Below are 18,936 nucleotides of genomic sequence, written 5' to 3'. Positions count from 1 at the left end.
TTGGCTTTGTAGGCCAGCATCAGTGTTTTGAATCGGATGCGCGCAGCTACCGGAAGCCAGTGGAGGGATCGCAGCAGCGGGGTGGTATGCGAGAACTTTGGCAGGTTGAAAACAAGCCGGGCAGCTGCATTTTGGATCATTTGCAGAGGACGGATTGCGTTCATAGGTAGACCTGCCAGCAGTGCATTGCAGTAATCCAGTCTAGAAATGACAAGAGACTGAACAAGTACCTGAGCAGCCTGTGTGGACAAAAATGGCCGAATCCTTCTAATGTTGTAGAGAAGAAAACGACATGAGCGAGTCACATTACCAACATGAAAGGAAAAGGACAGTTGATTGTCCATGGTCACCCCAAGGTTGTGAGCTGTGGCTGAAGGGGAGATCAGATCGTTGTGCAATGATATAGCAAGATCATGACCTGGGGATGAATCACCTGGGATGAACAGCAGTTCAGTTTTGCTAGGATTGAGCTTTAACTGATGAGCAGTCATCCATGATGAAATTTCTGCCAGACATGCTGAGATCCGGTCAGAAGCTGTGGCATCTGAGGGTGGGAAAGAGAAGATAAGTTGTGTATCATCAGCATAGCAGTGGTAAGAGAACCCATGTGATGAAATAACTTCACCAAGAGAGTGAGTATACAGGGAGAAAAGAAGAGGACCAAGTACTGAGCCCTGTGGGACGCCAGTGGAGAGTCTGCGTGGAGCAGATGTCACTTCCCTCCATGTTACCTGATATGAGCGTCCTTCCAGGTAGGAAGCAAACCATTCCTAAGCTGATCCGCAAATCCCAAGATTCTTGAGGGTGGATAAGAGAGTCTTGTGGTTGACCGTATCAAACGCTGCTGATAGGTCAAGGATGATAAAGATGGATGACAGTTTGGCTGATCTAGCAGCATGTAGCTTCTCAGAGACATCCATAAGGGCTGTCTCTGTAGAGTGAGCTGCTTTAAAGCCAGACTGGTTGGGGGTCTTGGAGGTTGTTCTGTGAGAGATAGACAGACAGTTAATTATAGACAATGCGTTCAATAATTTTTGAAAGAAATGATAGAAGTGATACCGGTCTGTAGTTACTGATGTCTGATGGATCCAGAGCAGGTTTCTTTAGGATGGGAATAACCCTTGTTCTCTTGAAAGTATTTGGTACCTGACCAGATGCTATGGATCTATTGACGATAGTGGTAATGAAGGGCAGAAGGTGTTGCGAGATGGTCTGGAGCATAGTGGTAGGGAGTGGATCCAATGGGCAGGTGGTAGGATTGCAGGACTGGATGAGTTGTAAAATCTCTTCTGCTGCCACAGTTGAGAAATGTGACAACGAAGGTGTAGGGGAATCCATACTCTGAGATGTAAGTGCAGTCGGGGCTGAAGTGAAGGTCCGGCAGATTTCCTCAATCTTCTCCTGGTAGAAAGAAGCAAAGTCTTCTGCAGTCAGGGAAGATGAAGAAGGTGGAGCCGGGGGGATGAGCAGAGAAGAGATGATGTTGTGGAATTTCCGAGGGTCATGTGAGGAAGCTTCAAGCATTTCCTTGTAGAAGGAAGTCTTGGCAGAAGTCACATCTGAGGAGAACCTGACGTGTTCGGTAAAAATCAAGATCTGCATCAAGTTGTGATTTCTTCCACTTTCTCTCTGATGATCTTAGCTCTCTTCGATTGTTGCGCAGCTCATCTGAAAGCCAAGGAGCAGAACAAGAAGTTTTCTTGGGTTTAGTGAACATAGGGCAGAGGAACTCCATAGTTGAGGAAAGAGATGAGAGGAAAGTATCTGTGGCTGAGTCCAAGGGTAGTGAGGAAAAAGACTCAGGATCAGGAAGGGAAGAAAGAGTGCCAGATGCTACAGATGAAGGGGAGACAGGGTTAAGGTTGCGGTGGGTAAGAGCGAGGGGGTGAGAGGTAGTTTTAGGTAGGATAGGTAGAGTGATGGTGAAGGATACCATGTGATGATCAGAGACGTGTAGTGGGGTAGCAGTCACGTCTGTAGCTGGAGAAGGACGGGTGAAAACGAGGTCCAGGACATTGCATCCTTTGTGTGTGGGGATGTAGCTGAATCAATGCCTAGAGGTGTGGCCACTGATGTGAGGGCTAAAGGAGGTCCCACAAGCTCTTAGATAGGTAGTCATAATGTAATGACTCATTGGTGTATACTGTATACAGCCATGTGAAAAAATTAGGTCACGCCATAAAATATTGAGTTCTTTATTTAGAAATGTCAACATGTCAATTTCTGATCTTGTTTTAATATGTACCTGTAGATGAAGGTGATGTAATTGGATGTAGACAACAAAAAAGTGGATTAGATAAAATGAAGATCAAATGACCAGATGTTTAACTATGTTAAATAAATAAATAAATAAATAAATAAATAAATAAATAAATAAATACAACAGGCTTCCATGGCGTGTCCTAATTTTTTTCACATGAAAGTAGATCCAGAAGGAGTTTGGGTCAACTAAAGACTAGTGTTTTGTAGTACAGAAAGTTTAGCTATAAATAAAGGTAAGTATTTAAACCAAGCCACACACAGTGGCTACACAGTTATGTGGAAGATGCTTCGAAATATATATAAAAATATAATGAACGCTTTGACCTACTGACATTTCTCAAAGCAGGTTTAGTTTTTTTTTTTACAGTTTAATTTGTATAAACGCTGCTTTCTTTTCCAAGGCCAGAATAAAAAATAAATAAATAAATAAATCGATGCAGCAAAAACAGTATTTGAGTTTTATTGTCCATTCTGTGTCTATGAAGAATGTAAGCTAAAAAAAAAAACATGGGCTAAAATGTACTGGATAAACAGTAATTATGCCATTATGAAATAAAGTGCCATAAAAAAATCTCATATTATATACATTTATTATTCAATATAAAACCATTTAATTCATTGTTACTTGCTTCCAAGTTTCACAACCATTTTTTTATTCATTTACAATTTAATAGATAATACTTACCTTAGCTAGCTAGCATAAGCCACTACTGAGTTATAAACATGGGATATTAAAAGACACTGGTCCATGAATCAGTTATTACTAAAGAGGGTTGTTGAAATGTCATATGGGCCACAACAAATTGACCATTCTCTCTCAGTTATATAAAATAAGCTATAACAAGCTATAAGTCGCTCTGGGTAAGAGCTTCTGTCAAATGCTGTAAACGTAAAGCTTCCCCTACACTGTGAGCCTGTGAATGCGCTGGTGTGTTCGGAGGTGACTTCTTTGATTGAAACTCTTTCCACAATCTGAGCAGTGATATGGCTTCTCTCCTGTATGAATACGCTGGTGTCTTCGGAGAGCATTTGAGAGACTAAAATTCTTTCCACACTGTGTACAGTGATATGGCTTCTGTCCTGTGTGAATGCGCTGGTGGTTTTGGAGAGTGCTCGGCTGAGTAAAGCTCTTTCCACAATGCGAACACTGATATGGTTTTTGTCCGGTGTGAATGTGTTGGTGGTTTCTTAGAGTAGTTGGTCGAGCAAAACTCTTTCCACAGTGCGAACACTGATACGGCTTCTGTCCGGTGTGAACATGCTGGTGGATTTGGAAATGACTCTCTCGATTAAAACTCTTCCCGCAGTGCGAGCAATAATAGAGTCTCTCTCCGGAGTGAATAGTCTGGTGCTCCTGGAGAGACGTTTTGTGTTTAAAGCTCTCCCCGCACTCGGAACAGTGATACGGCTTCTCTCCCGTGTGAAGTCGTTGGTGTGTTTTGAGATTACCGCGCTGAGAAAAACTTCTTCCACACTGTAAGCAGATAAAGGGTTTCTCTCCTGTGTGAATTCGTTGGTGTTCACGTAAAATACTCAGCCGAGTAAAACTCTTCTCACAATGCAAGCAGTTATACGGCTTTTCTCCTGTGTGAATGTGCTGGTGTCTTCGGAGAGTACTCCTGCAGTTAAAACTTTTGCCACACTGTGAGCAGTGATACGGCTTCTCCCCTGTGTGTATGCGCTGGTGTCTTCGAAGAGCACTCTTGCAGATAAACCTCTTCCCACAATGTGAGCAGCGATAAGGTTTCTCCCCTGTGTGAATGCGCTGGTGAATTTGGAGTTTACTCTGGGAAGTTAAAGTCTTTTCACAGTCTGAGCAAGTGTGACAATCTTTCTTCATATGTGAAGAACTGGTTGTAGTTTCCAGTGTACTGGAAGTCTTTTGAGGGTTACTGGAATCTCTTGTGGACATGATGGTTTTGTGTTTGTCTAAGAAGAAAAAAATATATATAAAATCAAAATAAGAATCAAATAAGAATCGAAACATTCAGAGACATCTTCTAAACACTTTGACTTGTTTGGACCATTATTAACCAGGGAGAACCAGGGAGCTTAGTTAGGACAGAATGGTGTTCATTATATTCACACCTAGTTTCAAAACAGGCCTAGCTCCAAAGCCAGAGAGGAGATAAGAAGGCTAAACTCGTTTATAAATCACTTCATGGCTTAGGACCGAAATACATTACAGATATGCTAATTGATTATAAACCAAACAGACTACTCAGATCATTAGGATCAGGTCAGTTAGAGATACCAAGGGTTCACTCAAAACAAGGTGTGTCAGCATTTAGTTATTACGCCACCTATAGCTGGAATCAGCTTCCAGAAGAGATCAGATGTGCTTTAACAGTAGACACTTTTAAATCAAGATTAAAAACACATCTGTTTAACTCTGCATTTACTGAATGAGCACTGTGCTGCTTCACACTGACTGTGCTGCTTCACACTGACTGTGCTACTTCACACTGACTGTGCTGCTTCACACTGACTGTGCTACTTCACACTGACTGTGCTACTTCACACTGACTGTGCTGCTTCACACTGACTGTGCTGCTTCACACTGACTGTGCTGCTTCACACTGACTGTGCTGCTTCACACTGACTGTGCTACTTCACACTGACTGTGCTACTTCACACTGACTGTGCTGCTTCACACTGACTGTGCTGCTTCACCCTGACTGTGCTAATGTTGGAAAAAATCTTAGTAGAAATAATTAAAATATTATTCCTTACAATACTATAACCAAAGTAAAGTATTAGGCCTTGCAAAATATTACAATTGCTGTCATAAGACATATGTAGGTGATGTTGTAGGCCAAAGATGTTTATTGCAACCAGATTCGGGGCTGTTAGGCCTAGTCAGTCTGAGCACATTTGTAATAACAACTTGTTATGTAGAAGGGAAAATACCATTGTTCCCAGACCTTAGCTCATAAATTGTTATGGAAAATGAAGAACACCATGGTTCTCAGACCTTGGTCCATAGCAATAACATGTTATGTAGAATGAAAAAAACAGTGGTCCACAGACCTAGGCCCTGAGAACTAAAGGAAGGAAAATCCATATATGGGCATGTGGTGCTCATAAACTTGTTGTGCAGACTGAAGAAGGCCCAGGTGTTTAGTCTGAGGTCATGAAAAATAAGGGGAGGAAAATCCATAAATGGGCATATGGGTGAAAGGTAATGGGAAATAAGGGGAAATTGGGTCAGTGTATTTAGAAAACATAGGAGATGATTTTGGTAAATAAGGTGATATGGCACCTGGGCTCCTAGGAGCGCCAGGGTATATATTGAGAAGATATCTGAGGTTTTTTTTGGTTCTTCGGGGGCGAAGGTGTGTGTGTGTGTGTGGGGGCGCGTGTGCGCGCACGCGGGCGCGTGCCCGTGTCCGCGGGTCAAGGTGGGTGGTTTTTATTTTTGCAAGGACGTCGCGAGAGTTCTTGTTTTTCTTGATTGATTTTGCATGACATGCTCTTTTTGGGGGTTTTCATTTGTTACTTTGAATTTGGCAATTTGTTACTTTTAATTTGGCAATTTGTTACTTTGAATTTGGCAATTTGTTACTTTGAATTTGGAAAATTATAATTTGTTGGCTGATTGACCATAATAAAGAAGTTTGCTCATTCTCATCCAGGTCTGAGGAGTTTTCTCAGTATTTTTGTAGTAATTATAGAGTTAACAGTGAAATTTAACTAAAGGCCTAAGAGAAGAGATCACCCTGTGATGTGTCGACTTGGAGACCGGCTCTGAGTTCCGACACTACTTCACACTGACTGTGCTGCTTCACACTGACTGTGCTGCTTCACACTGACTGTGCTGCTTCACACTGACTGTGCTGCTTCACACTGACTGTGCTGCTTCACACTGACTGTGCTGCTTCACACTGACTGTGCTACTTCACACTGACTGTGCTGCTTCACACTGACTGTGCTGCTTCACACTGACTGTGCTGCTTCACACTGACTGTGCTGCTTCACACTGACTGCACTTTTTATCCAAATCACTTTTACTTCTGTTTTATTCTTTTTAACATGTTTTAAATTGTTTTTATTAAAATCACATTTATTTTCTTTAATTGTTATTTGTTTTTGTTATGATTTTATCGTGTTTCTTATTTTTCATATATATATTTTTTCTCTTTTATAAACTGTTTTCTAATTTCTATGTAAAGCACTTTGAATGACCTCTGTGTATGAAATGTGCTATACAAATAAACTTGCCTTGCCTTGCCTAAACTGACCATCTGCTAACTGCAATGAGTCATGATCTAAGTTCAAAAATATTGAGTATGTATTTAACAGAAACATGAATTAAACTAAATGAGTATGTGGCATTAAAAGAAGTAAGTCCTCCAGGATACAGTTACCTACAGTACACTTGCTTCGCCTAACTGGCAGATGAGGAGGGTTGCCGTTAAGGGAAAAAGCTAGCACCCTGGTATAAACATCACATAAAAAAACAGACAACTGGAAAATTAGAATGTAAACAGCACCTTAAAAACAGACAACTGGAAAATTAGAATGTAAACCGTCACGTGTTTCAGCAAATCTAGACAGACACCTGATTAATAAAACTGAGAAATGTGTAAAGAACATTAGACAGTGGATGCTAACTAACTTTCTCCTGCTTAACTCTGACAGACAGAAGTGCTTATTCTAGGGCCACATGCAGCCAGGAGTAAGCTTTCTGATTCCTGAGTAACTCTGGATGGTCTTTCTGTTACATCATGTTTAGTAATAAAAGACCTTGGTGTGATTACTGACTCTGGTCTCTCATTTGAAGCTTATGTAGATGATATTACTATGGTTGCTTTCATTTATCTAAGAGATATTGCTAAGATAAGAAATATGATGTGATTACATGATGTAGAAACACTAGTTCAAACTCTAGGCTGGATTATTGCGATGCCGTATTGTAGGGGCATACACAATCACCAGTTAGTCCAGAACGTAGGAGCTAGTCCTACTGTAACTAGAAGCAGAAGATATGACACATAACTCCTATCTTATCCACACAGCAGCAGCTCCTAAAGTGTGCAGTGGTTATAAAATACTACTACTGACCTACAAAGCACTGAATGGTCTCACTGCGCAGTACCTGAACAAACTTTTGGTCTTTTATTAACACCACACCTACTTTGATCAAACAGTACATAATATCGTTGGTGCCTCAAGTATTAAAGGCTACAGCAGGGGGCAGAGCCTTCTGTGAAAGGATAGGCTGATGTTTCTTTCTCAGATTTGTTGATAATGCAGTGGCTGACTACAATATGTCCCAGGAAGCTCTCCTGTCTGCATCTCCTTCTGGATCTCCTTTTTAGCTATGCTGACAATGCTGATAGCTAGTCATAGAGTCCCTGCTTGCACTCTGCACACAATGTACATTGTCCTTAACCATCATGTGACTAAAAGCATACCTAATAATCTCTTTCTCTCTCTTACTGCACATGGTTCGCCTGGGATATTAGTATTGCCCGATCCACCGTGATGCCCTACTTCTGGTTGGAGTTGTATCAAATGGAGGCTGCGCAATGCTGCTGAAGATGGTCCACGGGGAGAACCTGGGGATACAAGAGACTGTTGTGGAAAATATCAGGTAGATGGCTCACTTTTGTGGCCAGTGGTTTAGACATTAATGGCTGTGTGTTGTTATTTTGAGGTGACAGCAAATTTACACTGTTATACAAGCTGTACACTCACTACTTGTACTGTACATTGTAGCACAGTGTCTTTTCTTCGGTGTTGTCAAATGAAAAGTTATAATAAATGTGAGGGGTGTATTTACTTCTGTGAGATACTGTAAATCTAGTTCGCTCTGGATAACGGCATAAATGTAAATGCAAACAAAATAAACTTAATGTTTAAACTAGAAAAAAAAAATTCCACACTACACAATTAAACTTTTTTGACAACGATCACACTATCTAGCTTCACCCAGATGAGGCTGGGATCCTTTCGGAGTCTGGTTCGTCTCGGAGATGCTTTCTAATTTCATCAATTCAATTGAATTCAAGTCAAGTTTATTTGTATAGCGCTTTTTACAATTGACAAAATTGTAAAATTGACAATTGTCTCAAAGCAGCTTTACAGAACATAAACATAGAACAAAATGTAAATATAAAGAATAATAGAAAGATTAATAGAATGCAAAATTCAAGATTAATATTATATAGACTTAGTTCACAATGTGTATGTATACATCCCCAATGAGCAAGTCTGAGGTGACTCGGGCAGTAGTGGCAAGGAAAAACTCCCTTAGATGGTAAAGGAAGAAACCTTGAGAGGAACCAGACTCAAGGTGAACCTCATCCTCATATGAGTGACACTGGAGGGTGTGATTATAAATATACAGTCAAACAGATGTTATATAGATGCAAAAGACCACATGGAGTTCACATCTCCTTTTTAGTATCGCAGTCTGACTGGAGCTGGTACATCTCAGTGGGTTTTTCTGCTTGCCACCATCATCTCTGGTTTGCTCAATAGTAATAAGTCTTTACATTAAACATTATGCAAATAAAACTTTAATTGGACATAAAGGGACTGGTAAGGCAAGAAAGACCTCTACAGCTGATGACCAAAAAATTCTCAAAGTCAACTGAGGACTCAGCAGCAGAAGGAAACAACAGCACTTACTATCTTTAGATTATACTATCGTTTTAGGAGACAAATAATAACTCATATACGTCACAGATAACTGCCTAGCAACAATACCTAAGAGGAAGGCGTCATCAACAGAGTTATGCGTTTATATTTACAGATTACTGAGTAATAAGTCCCTTTACTTCGTGTTTCCCAGGTCAATGGTAAAATAAAGTCAACACTATGATCATTCATATTCAGAAATAACGCTTAGACGATGAGGATAATGTCAGCTGAGGTAAACTAAAGAAATATTAAAGTCAAAAAAATAAATCCCTATTCTCCTTAGTATTTCTGTAGACACTATTAAAGATGAAGCAGAGATCTAATTAGAATCCAGTCAGAGATCTTGTAACGGATCCCGAGCAGCTCAGAGACACAATGTCGCTTACCTGTAGATTTAAATCTTAACGGCTTTTTATTTAAAAAGAAACCGATTTCAACCGTCGCCACATAGATGTAAACATAGAACAGCTTCTTGTTCTGTGCTTTCAGAGCTGAAAAGTGTTTTACCGCCACCTACTGTAACACCATCCAACTCAAATTGCCCTATAGAATATAGAATAACAGAATATAGATATTCTGTTCCATAACTATGGAATGGTGTTATACAGTATGTGTTACATCTATACAATATATGTGTATATTGATGTTACACTACCTGAAATGTCTGGTTTCTGTGGTATTTTTGCTTTGTTTTGTTTCCAACAGGAACAAGATTACTTATTAATTCTTTCTATAGCTTTACACCCTGTTAAACGTTTACATGAAGGGATATACTATCTTGAAGAAGGCTGGAATAGAAGATAATACATTTATCTATCTATCTATCTATCTATCTATCTATCTATCTATCTATCTATCTATCTATCTATCTATCTATCTATCTATCTATCTATTTATTTATTTACAAACTTACTTACTTACTTACTTACTTACTTACTTACTTACTTACTTGCTTGCTTGCTTACTTACTGACTTACTTACTTACTAGACTGTGAATGTCACAGTAATAAACCAGACACTACACACATGGTGACATGGACATCATCACAGAAATTCTAATGGTTTCCACTGCAAATGACCATTGTTAACCATTAAAGGCATCATTAAATATGATCAAAGTAACCTAGCAGCATGGATCTGGATGAGTAATGATGTCCTAATGATGTCTCCAGTAGATACCATGTGATCTACAAGTTATATTAGACCTAGGGTTAGGTTCTATACAAAAATGGTACTATTTTATAACCAAATTTGGCTAATGGAATGCCAGCAATTATGTATTTTATAGCTTTGATTATAAAAATGTCTTAAGTCTCCTGGCAGAAAGTGCAGACCGAGACACTGTCGCAAACCTAATATAATTAATTGTATGTTTCCAAAAAAAAAAAACTCTAAAGTGAAGAGCTGCAATTTAGTAAATGGAAAGCAAGGCTAATTACTACACACACAATTGTTTACACAATTCACTTGAACTCAACAAACACAATGTCTTAAAGCATCCTTTCGATTAAAACTCTTCCCACCCTGTGAGAGGTGATACAGCTTCTCTCTGTGGTGGATTTAGAGAGCGCTCTAGCAAGTAAAACTCTTCCCACAGTCTGAGCGAGAGAAGCTTTTTCTTCATTTGAGCATAGATGGTGATAGCACAAGGTGCACCAGATGCCTTTACTTATGAGGTTATTTTTACAGCTTTCTTGTGGAAGCAGAGTTGATCTGCTGCTCAAAGGCTGAGAACCTTTAAAAACATGCATTTAATCATCTAACAGTCACTACAATAAACTACTTTTAACAGAGGTTACAAAATGGGATATGCACTTTTGGGATGCCCTTTTTTATTTGTGTTGAATTTCTTTGTCATTAAAATTGTGTATCAATTATCTATGCTACTACTATACTACTATGCTAATACTATATCAAGTATCTAGCCTACTATGGGAAATATATTCATAGAAAAGTTCAGAGATGGACCAGAGACACAGGACGGATGGAATTACAAGAGACATTAAAACGTACAAGAAACACCAAAAAGCACACTTTGCTCCCACCTACTGGTCTACATTGCTGGGTAAAAACATTTGTTTCCCTTTACTACGTACTAATATATATATATGGTTCTACATAGTTTGTATTTATCTAAGGCTTCATTCCACCTGCTCCATTTGTTTGGAGAATTTGTGATCCCTGAGTGTAGTAGTTTGTTTAAAGGATAAAGGTTTTGTCTCTGGTAGCAAAATCTTTGAAGTGGTAACAATTATAAGATTTAGTTTTTAGTTAATGAATGCTTTGCCATTTTTCCTGTCTTACAGGAGACACTGTAAGAAAGTGGTCAATGTTTGTATGCAGTGTGTTAGACTCTTAATGCTGCTACTCTTTTGAAAAGTGTCTTTGTGATAGTTAGTCTCAGAGCTTTCTTCCATGGTAAAAAGTGAGAATACAGGGTTAGTACTAATAACGGTATTATAAATGTTTATTGGGAAGCAAGACAAATACCTACAGTTTACACAGTTAACACAAAAATGACTCTCTTGGCACATTTGTGTCTTTTTTTTGTTTGTTTGTTTGGTTTATTCCCCCAGTGTGAATGCAGTGTTGAAACTGGAAGTTTAATCAGTTGTGCAAAACATTTTAGTCAGTAATGATGGGAATTATCCTTCGTGTGAATGCGCTGGTGTCTTTGGAGAGTACTCGGGTGGGTAAAACTCCTTCCACATTTTGAACAGTGATACGGTTTCTCTCCCGTGTGAATGCGCTGGTGATGTCTTAGTGTATCCTTCTGATTAAAACTCTTCCCACACTGCGAACACTGAAACGGTTTTTCCCCCGTGTGAATGCGCTGATGTGCTTTGAGTGCGCTTCTTTGGTTAAAACGTTTTCCACAATGTGAACAGCTATAAGGTTTTTCTCCAGTGTGAATGCGCTGATGAGTTTGGAAATTACACTCCCTATTAAAACTTTTCCCACACCTTGAGCAGTGATACGGTTTCTCTCCAGTGTGAATGCTCTGGTGACGCTGGAGGGACCTGTTATGATTAAAACTCTTCCCACACTGTGAGCAGTGATAGGGTTTTTCTCCAGTGTGAATGCGCTGGTGCTGTTGGAGATTACGCAGGAGGTTAAAACTCTTTCCGCATTGCGAGCAGTGAAATGACTTCTCTCCTGTGTGAGTTCGTTCATGCTGTAGAAAATTACTAATATCAGCAAATCTCTTTCCACAATGTAAGCAGTGATAGGGCTTCTCCCCTGTATGAATGCGCTGGTGTGTTTTGAGATTGCCCTTGTGAGTAAACTTTGCCCCACACAATACACACATAAATGGTTTTTCTCCTGTGTGAACTCGTTGATGTTGCTGGAAATTACTCAGCCGAGCAAAACGCTTTCCACACTTAGCACAGTCATATGGCTTCTCTCCTGTGTGAATGCGCTGGTGAAGTTGGAGAGTGATCAGCTGTGAAAAACTCTTCCCACAATATGAGCAGTCATACGGCTTCTCTCCCGTGTGAACGCGTCGGTGTCTTTGAAGCATACTCCGATGAGAAAAGCGCTTCCCACAGTCCGAGCAGTGGTGAAGCTCGGTCTGCATTCCTACTTCATTGGTCATAGTACAGAGAATAGAAGCTGTCTGCTGAATACTGAAGTCTTTTATGGGCATCATGGTATTGTCAATTCCTGGGGAGAGAAAAACAAAAAAATAAGAAAAACACAAACCTTATTGCCCTAAGACATGCAATGTTGATAACAAAATGAGAAAACTATTTTAACCAATCAGGGCTCATGGAACCATATAAATCATTGTTGCTACCTGAAGGTCTAAATCCCTTCACTGAGCTTTTGTAACTACCAAATGTACCAAACCCTTCTGTCTTTTCTAAACTTCTCAAGTGAATAATGATAGCCTTCAGTGACCATTATTTGGAAGGTTTCTTTCTTCATCTTGAAAGCTTCCCTATAGCAAGGACAAACATGCTTCCACCTATAGCTTCTTAGTGCTGCCTTTATAACCTAGGATTTGTATACTATCACCTGTGGACACCACACCCGGGTCTGGCTCCGGAGATTGGTTTGACACCAGTATATCTAACCTGGGCTGAAGACACCATCACTTTTTTTTTTTTTTACTTTTATGGGAAGTCATTAAATAAGATAGCTTTTGTATGACTACTCCTTTCATATCGGTTCACCGATGTTGGCCGATTAGTAAAGAAGTTGATCAGGCACGTTACCCACACAAACCCAACCTTGACCAGCGCCATAAAAATATATAGACCATTGTACTTACAAAAACATTTCCTCAGTAATTCTGCTTGGTTTAACAGACCGTAGACCATTAAGAAGGATCTACTACAAAGAAGAGGACATTAGATTTATGTACGTTTTAGAGGCAGAATCTTCACCAGAAACTAAATACCATCGAGAACCATCTGTTTTCATTGTTGTGGCTAATCTACATCCCATGCATACATGTAACAGAAGGTTTGTTAGATCAGAATCAGAATCAGAATCCGAATCAGATTTATTGGCCAAGTGTGTTGACACACACAAGGAATTTGGTTCCAGCTGTTTGTGACTCTCAATAGTGCAGACGATGGGATACGATATAGCCAGGATGAGTATAAAATTTGAATATAGAATGAAAAAAATATATAAAATATGAATATGGAATATGAACGATCAGTTATGTACATAACGTTGTGGGAATGTAAATAACAATATTGTGCAATATTATACTTTTTGTACAATATACAGCAGCAGAAGTGTGTAATATACAGATGATGTGATGATTGACAGTCCTGATAATGCAGCACTTATGATAAGAAGCAGTGAATATATAATATAATATATCATTTTGGTGAGTTGTTGATCAGGGTGATTGCCTGGGGAAAGAAACTGTTCCTGTGTCTGGCAGTTTTAGTAAGCATTTTATTTATTTATTCATTCATTCATTCACTCATTCAGAAGATGAGGTTAACTGATCCAAACCATTTGTATACTTACTGATTAATCTTCATTCAGTGATCCGAATGTAAAACAAAATCTAAAACAAAACACATTTATCCACCTTCAATCACCACCATTATTTTTGGTAGGATTATTTCTTCAACTCAAATAAACAAATAATACTAGCCAAAAATATATGTAAAGTCCATGTGGTGATGGTTAGCTTGGGTAAATATATTTATCCTGCTCTCCAACGAGGAAAATACTGCAGTTCTTCATCTATTTGAGATGATTTCACTGACCAAAGATGTTTCACTGCCACCTACTGGTTTGCATTGTAGGTAAAGACGTCTACACGCATGTCCCTGTTACGGTCGTTAAGAGTGTTAAACTGTCCTTCTGTAAATCATTGTGATACCTCCTTCTGGATTATTCATGTCATCCTTTAATCATTTACCACTGCTGCAGTTTATTTACTTCAATTTGTTGTGTAGGAGGCTGTGGCTTAGTTGCTAGTTTTGAGGGTTTTCTCTTGGTGTTACGGTGGGTTTCCCCTACAAACTTTTTCCATGAAGGCTGATTGGCATCTCTGAATTGTTCATAGTGTTTGAATGTGTGTGTGTGTGTGTGTGTGTGTGTGTGTGTGTGTGTGTGTGTGTGTGTGTGTGTGTGTGTGTGTGTGTGTGTAATGCCCTGTCATGAATGGCACCCTGATCAGGGTATCCCCTGCATTGTGCCCCAAGGTTATTTCAATTTCAAATCAATTTATTTGTATGGTGCTTTGTCTCAAAGCAGCTTTAAAGAAATATAGAAACATAGAAAGTTTAAAATTAAGTTACTATTTATCTCTAACATTTATCTCTAATGAGCAAGCGAAGGGTTGATGGCGGCGAGGAAAATCTGAGATGATACGAGGAAGAAACCTTTAGAGAAACCAGACTGGGAAGTGAACCTCATCCTCATTTGGGTGACACTGGGAAATGTAATTCATGTCAGTCTCTGAGTTCACCTCAGACTCAACACTAATTCCTTCCTGTCAAAGTCTTCAAATGATTGCTGATGAAGACCAGATCATACAGCTGACTGACATAACAAATGACATTTTATGATGTAGGACTTTCTGTGATATTTCACAGTACATTCAGAGCACTGTTCAAATGAAGACTGCGCAGCGAACGGATAAATAACAAGGTTACGTGCAGTAGATTTCAGTAGATGTTATGTGCAGTAGATTTAAGTTGATATGTGACAATGTGAACAGTTATTCCGAATTAATAAAAAAAATAACCACCATGCCATGAGTAACGATCGTGTCTTTTATTTGTGCTGAATAGAAAATAAAGCCAAAAGCTTAATCATGTTACACAAAACATATGTTAAGTAATATTTGTGCTGAATAGAAAATAAAGCCAAAAGCTTAATCATGTTACACAAAACATATGTTAAGTAATATTTGTGCTGAATAGAAAATAAAGCCAAAAGCTTAATCATGTTACACAAAACATTAAACTGCTTTATATGTTAAGTAAGTAATGTTTTTTTTTTAAATTAGAAAACAGAAAATGTCCCTAATCAGTTTTAAATATGCCTTTTATTGGTGCAGAACATAAAATAGACTGAAAATATAGAAAAGATAGACGAAGGGTAAGTAAATAAACTCAATAGCAAATTGACTGTAGATAAAACGAAGCATTCTAAAAAGTCATCAGAGTCTAGGCTGATTTTTTCATTTTGATGAGGCGCTGCACCCAGTCCACCTCAGGGTCTGCACACATGCGAAAACCCTTCTTTGTGGTCAAACTGCAGAGGAAAGAAGATTCGGGTCAGTGTAGAACCGTGAAATAAAGTAAAATGTTTTTTTTTTGTTGGTTTTTTTTTTTAATGAAGAAGCAGGGTTGACTTACATGACACCAGGAAGTGTACAGTCAGGTCTTGTTTCTATGTAAGACACAACGTTTGCTGTGGGGAACGGTCTTTTATGAAACTCGAAACAGCACAATCCCGCTCCATTTGCATCTGCGTACAAACATTCAGCTATTTATTTCTGAACTTATTTGAAGAATAAATACCATGAGTCATTCTTAAAGACCTAAATGAATATTCAGAATCATTTTTCAGTCTATAAAGTGATGGAGTTCATTTCAATATGTGAACATTATTCTTTAAAATGATCATTAATGAACTTCAATAGATGAATACAGAATTAAATTAATAATAAAAAACAATCTTACTCAGTGCCACTAATAAAAAAACAATCTTACTCAGTGTCACTGTGGAGCTCTGAAGGCAGGAAAGACCCAGCAGAAGCAGTAGGAGAGTACAGGAGGACATGGCTGCTGATGGAGATGATGATCGTGCTGATATGTGATGTCTGAAAATAATGCATTTATGACCCTTAGCGCTGGGCTTATAAACCGATCATAAGAAGAGGAAGAGGAAGAGAGTGTGTGATGGGGTGGAGGGCAGTTTGTACATGACGGAAAGTTCCTGTCAGACTAAGTACAGTAACAACAAAAACCCCTTTACATTTCTTCCACAAGAACCATCTGTGGTTTTTACCTCGAACTAGAAAAACCTGATCAGCAGTTAATATTTCTTGGACAGTGACATATCAAATTTTGTACTAATTTAAAGAATAAAAAAATGAGCGAAAAAAAAAGGAATAAAAACTACGAGTCATTCTTAAAGATCTAAATGAATATTCAGAATCATTTTTGGTTTTGGAGAGAGAGAGAGAGAGAGAGAGAGAGAGAGAGAGAGAGAGAGAGAGAGAGAGAGAGAGAGAGAGAGAGAGAGAGAGAGGATGGCTCCATAGGCTCAGGAACCATGGAAGCAGATCTGTTCCCAGAGGAACCCTAAGGCATTCACCTGAGGATCTCAAAAACATCTACAAGCTCCTCTACAACAGGAGAGATGAGCTGGCAGTGTCCTCAGGATCTCAGGATCTCAGGATCTCATTCTTTCTCTCACTGTTCACATCTATGAAATCTCAGGGCTCTCAAGTAAAGAAAATTTATGACATAAAACTTTCCAAAACTTAATATTTGAATTTTAAAAAATCATGTTAAATTACACAATGTAGTGCTGTTGGTTAGTATCCTTATTTTTCTGAGATTTAATTTATGATAAATTCATAATTCTATAAAATGTCATGAAGCCGGGGCCCCCTGGCACCATCTCAGGGCCCCCAGTTTGAGAACCACTAGCCCTAAACTACATGTTCTGAACAGGTGTTGTCAGTGAACAGGCTGTAAAACTGTTGGCTAAGTTACAGACACTCATGAAGAACTCCTGCTGATTATCTGGGAAACGTCTCTAACAGCAGTCACAATGTCATTGCTTGTGTCAAACAAGTTGTCAGTTTGTTGTAACATTAAACAGTAGATCATGACTTACTCTGTGCTCAAAGTGATGCTCGCAGCTCCAGTGCTTTTGTCTGTGGATGAACGAGGACGATGATGATGAACAATTCCAGTATCTGCTTTTTTGTCATTGGTTGTTGTGTTAAATCTTACCCAGATACAGTAGTGCTGTTTTCTGATTGGCTGTTGCGTAGCCTCTTTTTTGATTACCTGATAAGTGTCAGGCTCGACTATAGAGACGGCGGTGCGGACAGATACATTTTGGGTGCTGCAGCATATTAAATATATGATAAATAGTAGGTTTTTCTGTGTGACAAATACAATGTGTACAATGTGGTAGCGTGACAAAAGACCCAAATGAGGGACTGTCACGCTCAATGCCGGACACCTGAGAGCCCTGAAATCTGGTAGCATCACTCATCACTGCCACTATTTCACACCTTCCACCTCCATCTTCCTGTCACTCACTCTGACACTGTTAACGTGTAAATGCTAAGTGTGCAGTTTTAACAGGAAAACATAGTTACAATAACATCTATTTAGACTTACACGTTAGCGTAAACAGCACAATACGTCACCTCATACAAATATAGGACCAAAAAATAACAACTAGAGTGTGTTTACTGTATAACACTGCAATTTATTGTTTTCATTTTTTATTGCACATTTCACACATTTTCACTGTAAGAGTGTTGTGTATTCGAAAAAGTTTTCATGCCTCATTTCTCTTTTATACACCAACTAATCCTCTTATCCACTTTACCTCATTATCTCTTATTCCTCAATATGTTACACCTCACTGTCCATGTCACTACCTCTTACACCTCATTGTTCCTTATAGATCACTAACGTTTAGACTTCATTAGAACTAATAACACGATATCCCATAGACCCTTATACCTCACTATCACTTTTACCTCATTATCACTTAGACCTCAATATCCCTGATGTGTGATTTCCCCTTACAGTATTCTCAGTAAATACACCTGATTTATTCTTTGCCTTAAATATTTCTCTCTATGTGATAATGATGGTATTGCACATCTTAACACACCTTAACACATCTTCTACCAGCTGAAGCACCTGATTATTATTCAGTGTGAACCGTGTTTCTGTAAACCTCGTAAATAAATAAAACACTAATAATGAGTTATAAATGTGTGCTTTATTTGTGCAGAAGATAAAACAGACAGAAGAAGAAGCTTTGTCTTGTTACACACAATATCAGATTGCTTTAAGTACTGTGTAGGTAAAATGAAGCATTCTGCAAAGTAAAGCTAATTTCAGGGAGAGACGCTTTAATTTGTCTCCTGAATTTAGGCTGAGTTTTTAATTTTGATGACCTGCTGCACCCAGTTCATCTCAGGGTCTGCACATATGCGATAACCCTTCTTTGTGGTAAAACTGCAGGAAAGAAGATTTGGGTCAGTAGAGAACTGTGAAATGAGATCAAATGAATTTTAAAAAATGTAAACAAAAAAAAAAAAGGCAGGGTTGAAAACTTACATGACACCAGGAAGTGTACAGTCATCTCTTGTTTCTATGTAAGAAACAACGTTTCCTGCAGGGAACGGTTTTTTGTGGAACTCGAAACAGCACAAATCTGCTCCATTTGCATCTGCGTACAAACATTTTAATATTTACCTTTTAAATTTTGTACTAATTTAAAGAATAAAAAAATTAGCGAAAAAAAATGAAATAAAAACTACGAGTCATTCATAAAGATCTA

General features: G+C 38.7%; 2 protein-coding genes across 6 annotated transcripts in view; both read right to left on the bottom strand.

Moving 5' to 3' along the window:
* Positions 1–2,835: 2,835 nt before the first annotated feature.
* On the bottom strand, positions 2,836–14,120 carry LOC113635018 (zinc finger protein OZF-like). 5 transcript variants are annotated; one of them, XM_047815496.1, is made up of 4 exons: positions 9,297–9,452; positions 7,680–7,823; positions 6,630–6,697; positions 2,836–4,191 (listed from the first exon to the last, which is right to left on the bottom strand). In XM_047815496.1, the coding sequence occupies exons 2-4, from the start codon at positions 7,709–7,711 to the stop codon at positions 3,164–3,166; spliced, it is 1,128 nt and encodes a 375-aa protein (XP_047671452.1). In that variant the 5' UTR covers positions 7,712–7,823; positions 9,297–9,452; the 3' UTR covers positions 2,836–3,163. The 5 variants fall into 5 exon arrangements, with proteins under 5 accessions (XP_047671452.1, XP_047671463.1, XP_047671462.1 ...); XM_047815507.1 differs by lacking the exons at positions 6,630–6,697; positions 7,680–7,823; positions 9,297–9,452 and adding exons at positions 11,582–12,576; positions 13,187–13,615 and having other exon boundaries at positions 2,836–4,033; XM_047815502.1 differs by lacking the exons at positions 2,836–4,191; positions 6,630–6,697; positions 7,680–7,823; positions 9,297–9,452 and adding exons at positions 11,354–12,576; positions 13,187–13,248; positions 13,903–14,119.
* Positions 14,121–15,408: 1,288 nt separating this feature from the next.
* LOC113635030 (C-C motif chemokine 18-like) overlaps positions 15,409–18,936 on the bottom strand; it is a 59,391-nt gene continuing 55,863 nt past the window's right edge. The window contains exon 3 of the mRNA XM_047815509.1: positions 15,409–15,645. Coding sequence (XP_047671465.1) covers positions 15,558–15,645 — 88 coding nt within the window. The 3' untranslated portion in view covers positions 15,409–15,557. The remainder of the gene's footprint in view (positions 15,646–18,936) is intronic.

Source organism: Tachysurus fulvidraco, chromosome 1, assembly GCF_022655615.1.
Source record: "Tachysurus fulvidraco isolate hzauxx_2018 chromosome 1, HZAU_PFXX_2.0, whole genome shotgun sequence".
Lineage (NCBI taxonomy): Eukaryota > Metazoa > Chordata > Actinopteri > Siluriformes > Bagridae > Tachysurus > Tachysurus fulvidraco.
The sequence above is the reverse complement of the archived record's forward strand: the minus strand, read 5'-3'. Positions and strand labels throughout refer to the sequence as shown.

Excerpts from the sequence above, each read along its gene's own strand:
- LOC113635018 (XM_047815507.1), bottom strand. The coding sequence starts at position 12,562 with ATGATGCCCATAAAAGACTTCAGTATTCAGCAGACAGCTTCTATTCTC. Across the intron at positions 4,034-11,581 it reads ACCCGAGTACTCTCCAAAGA|CACCAGCGCATTCACACAGG; the intron begins CACCAGCGCATT and ends AAACTCCAAATT.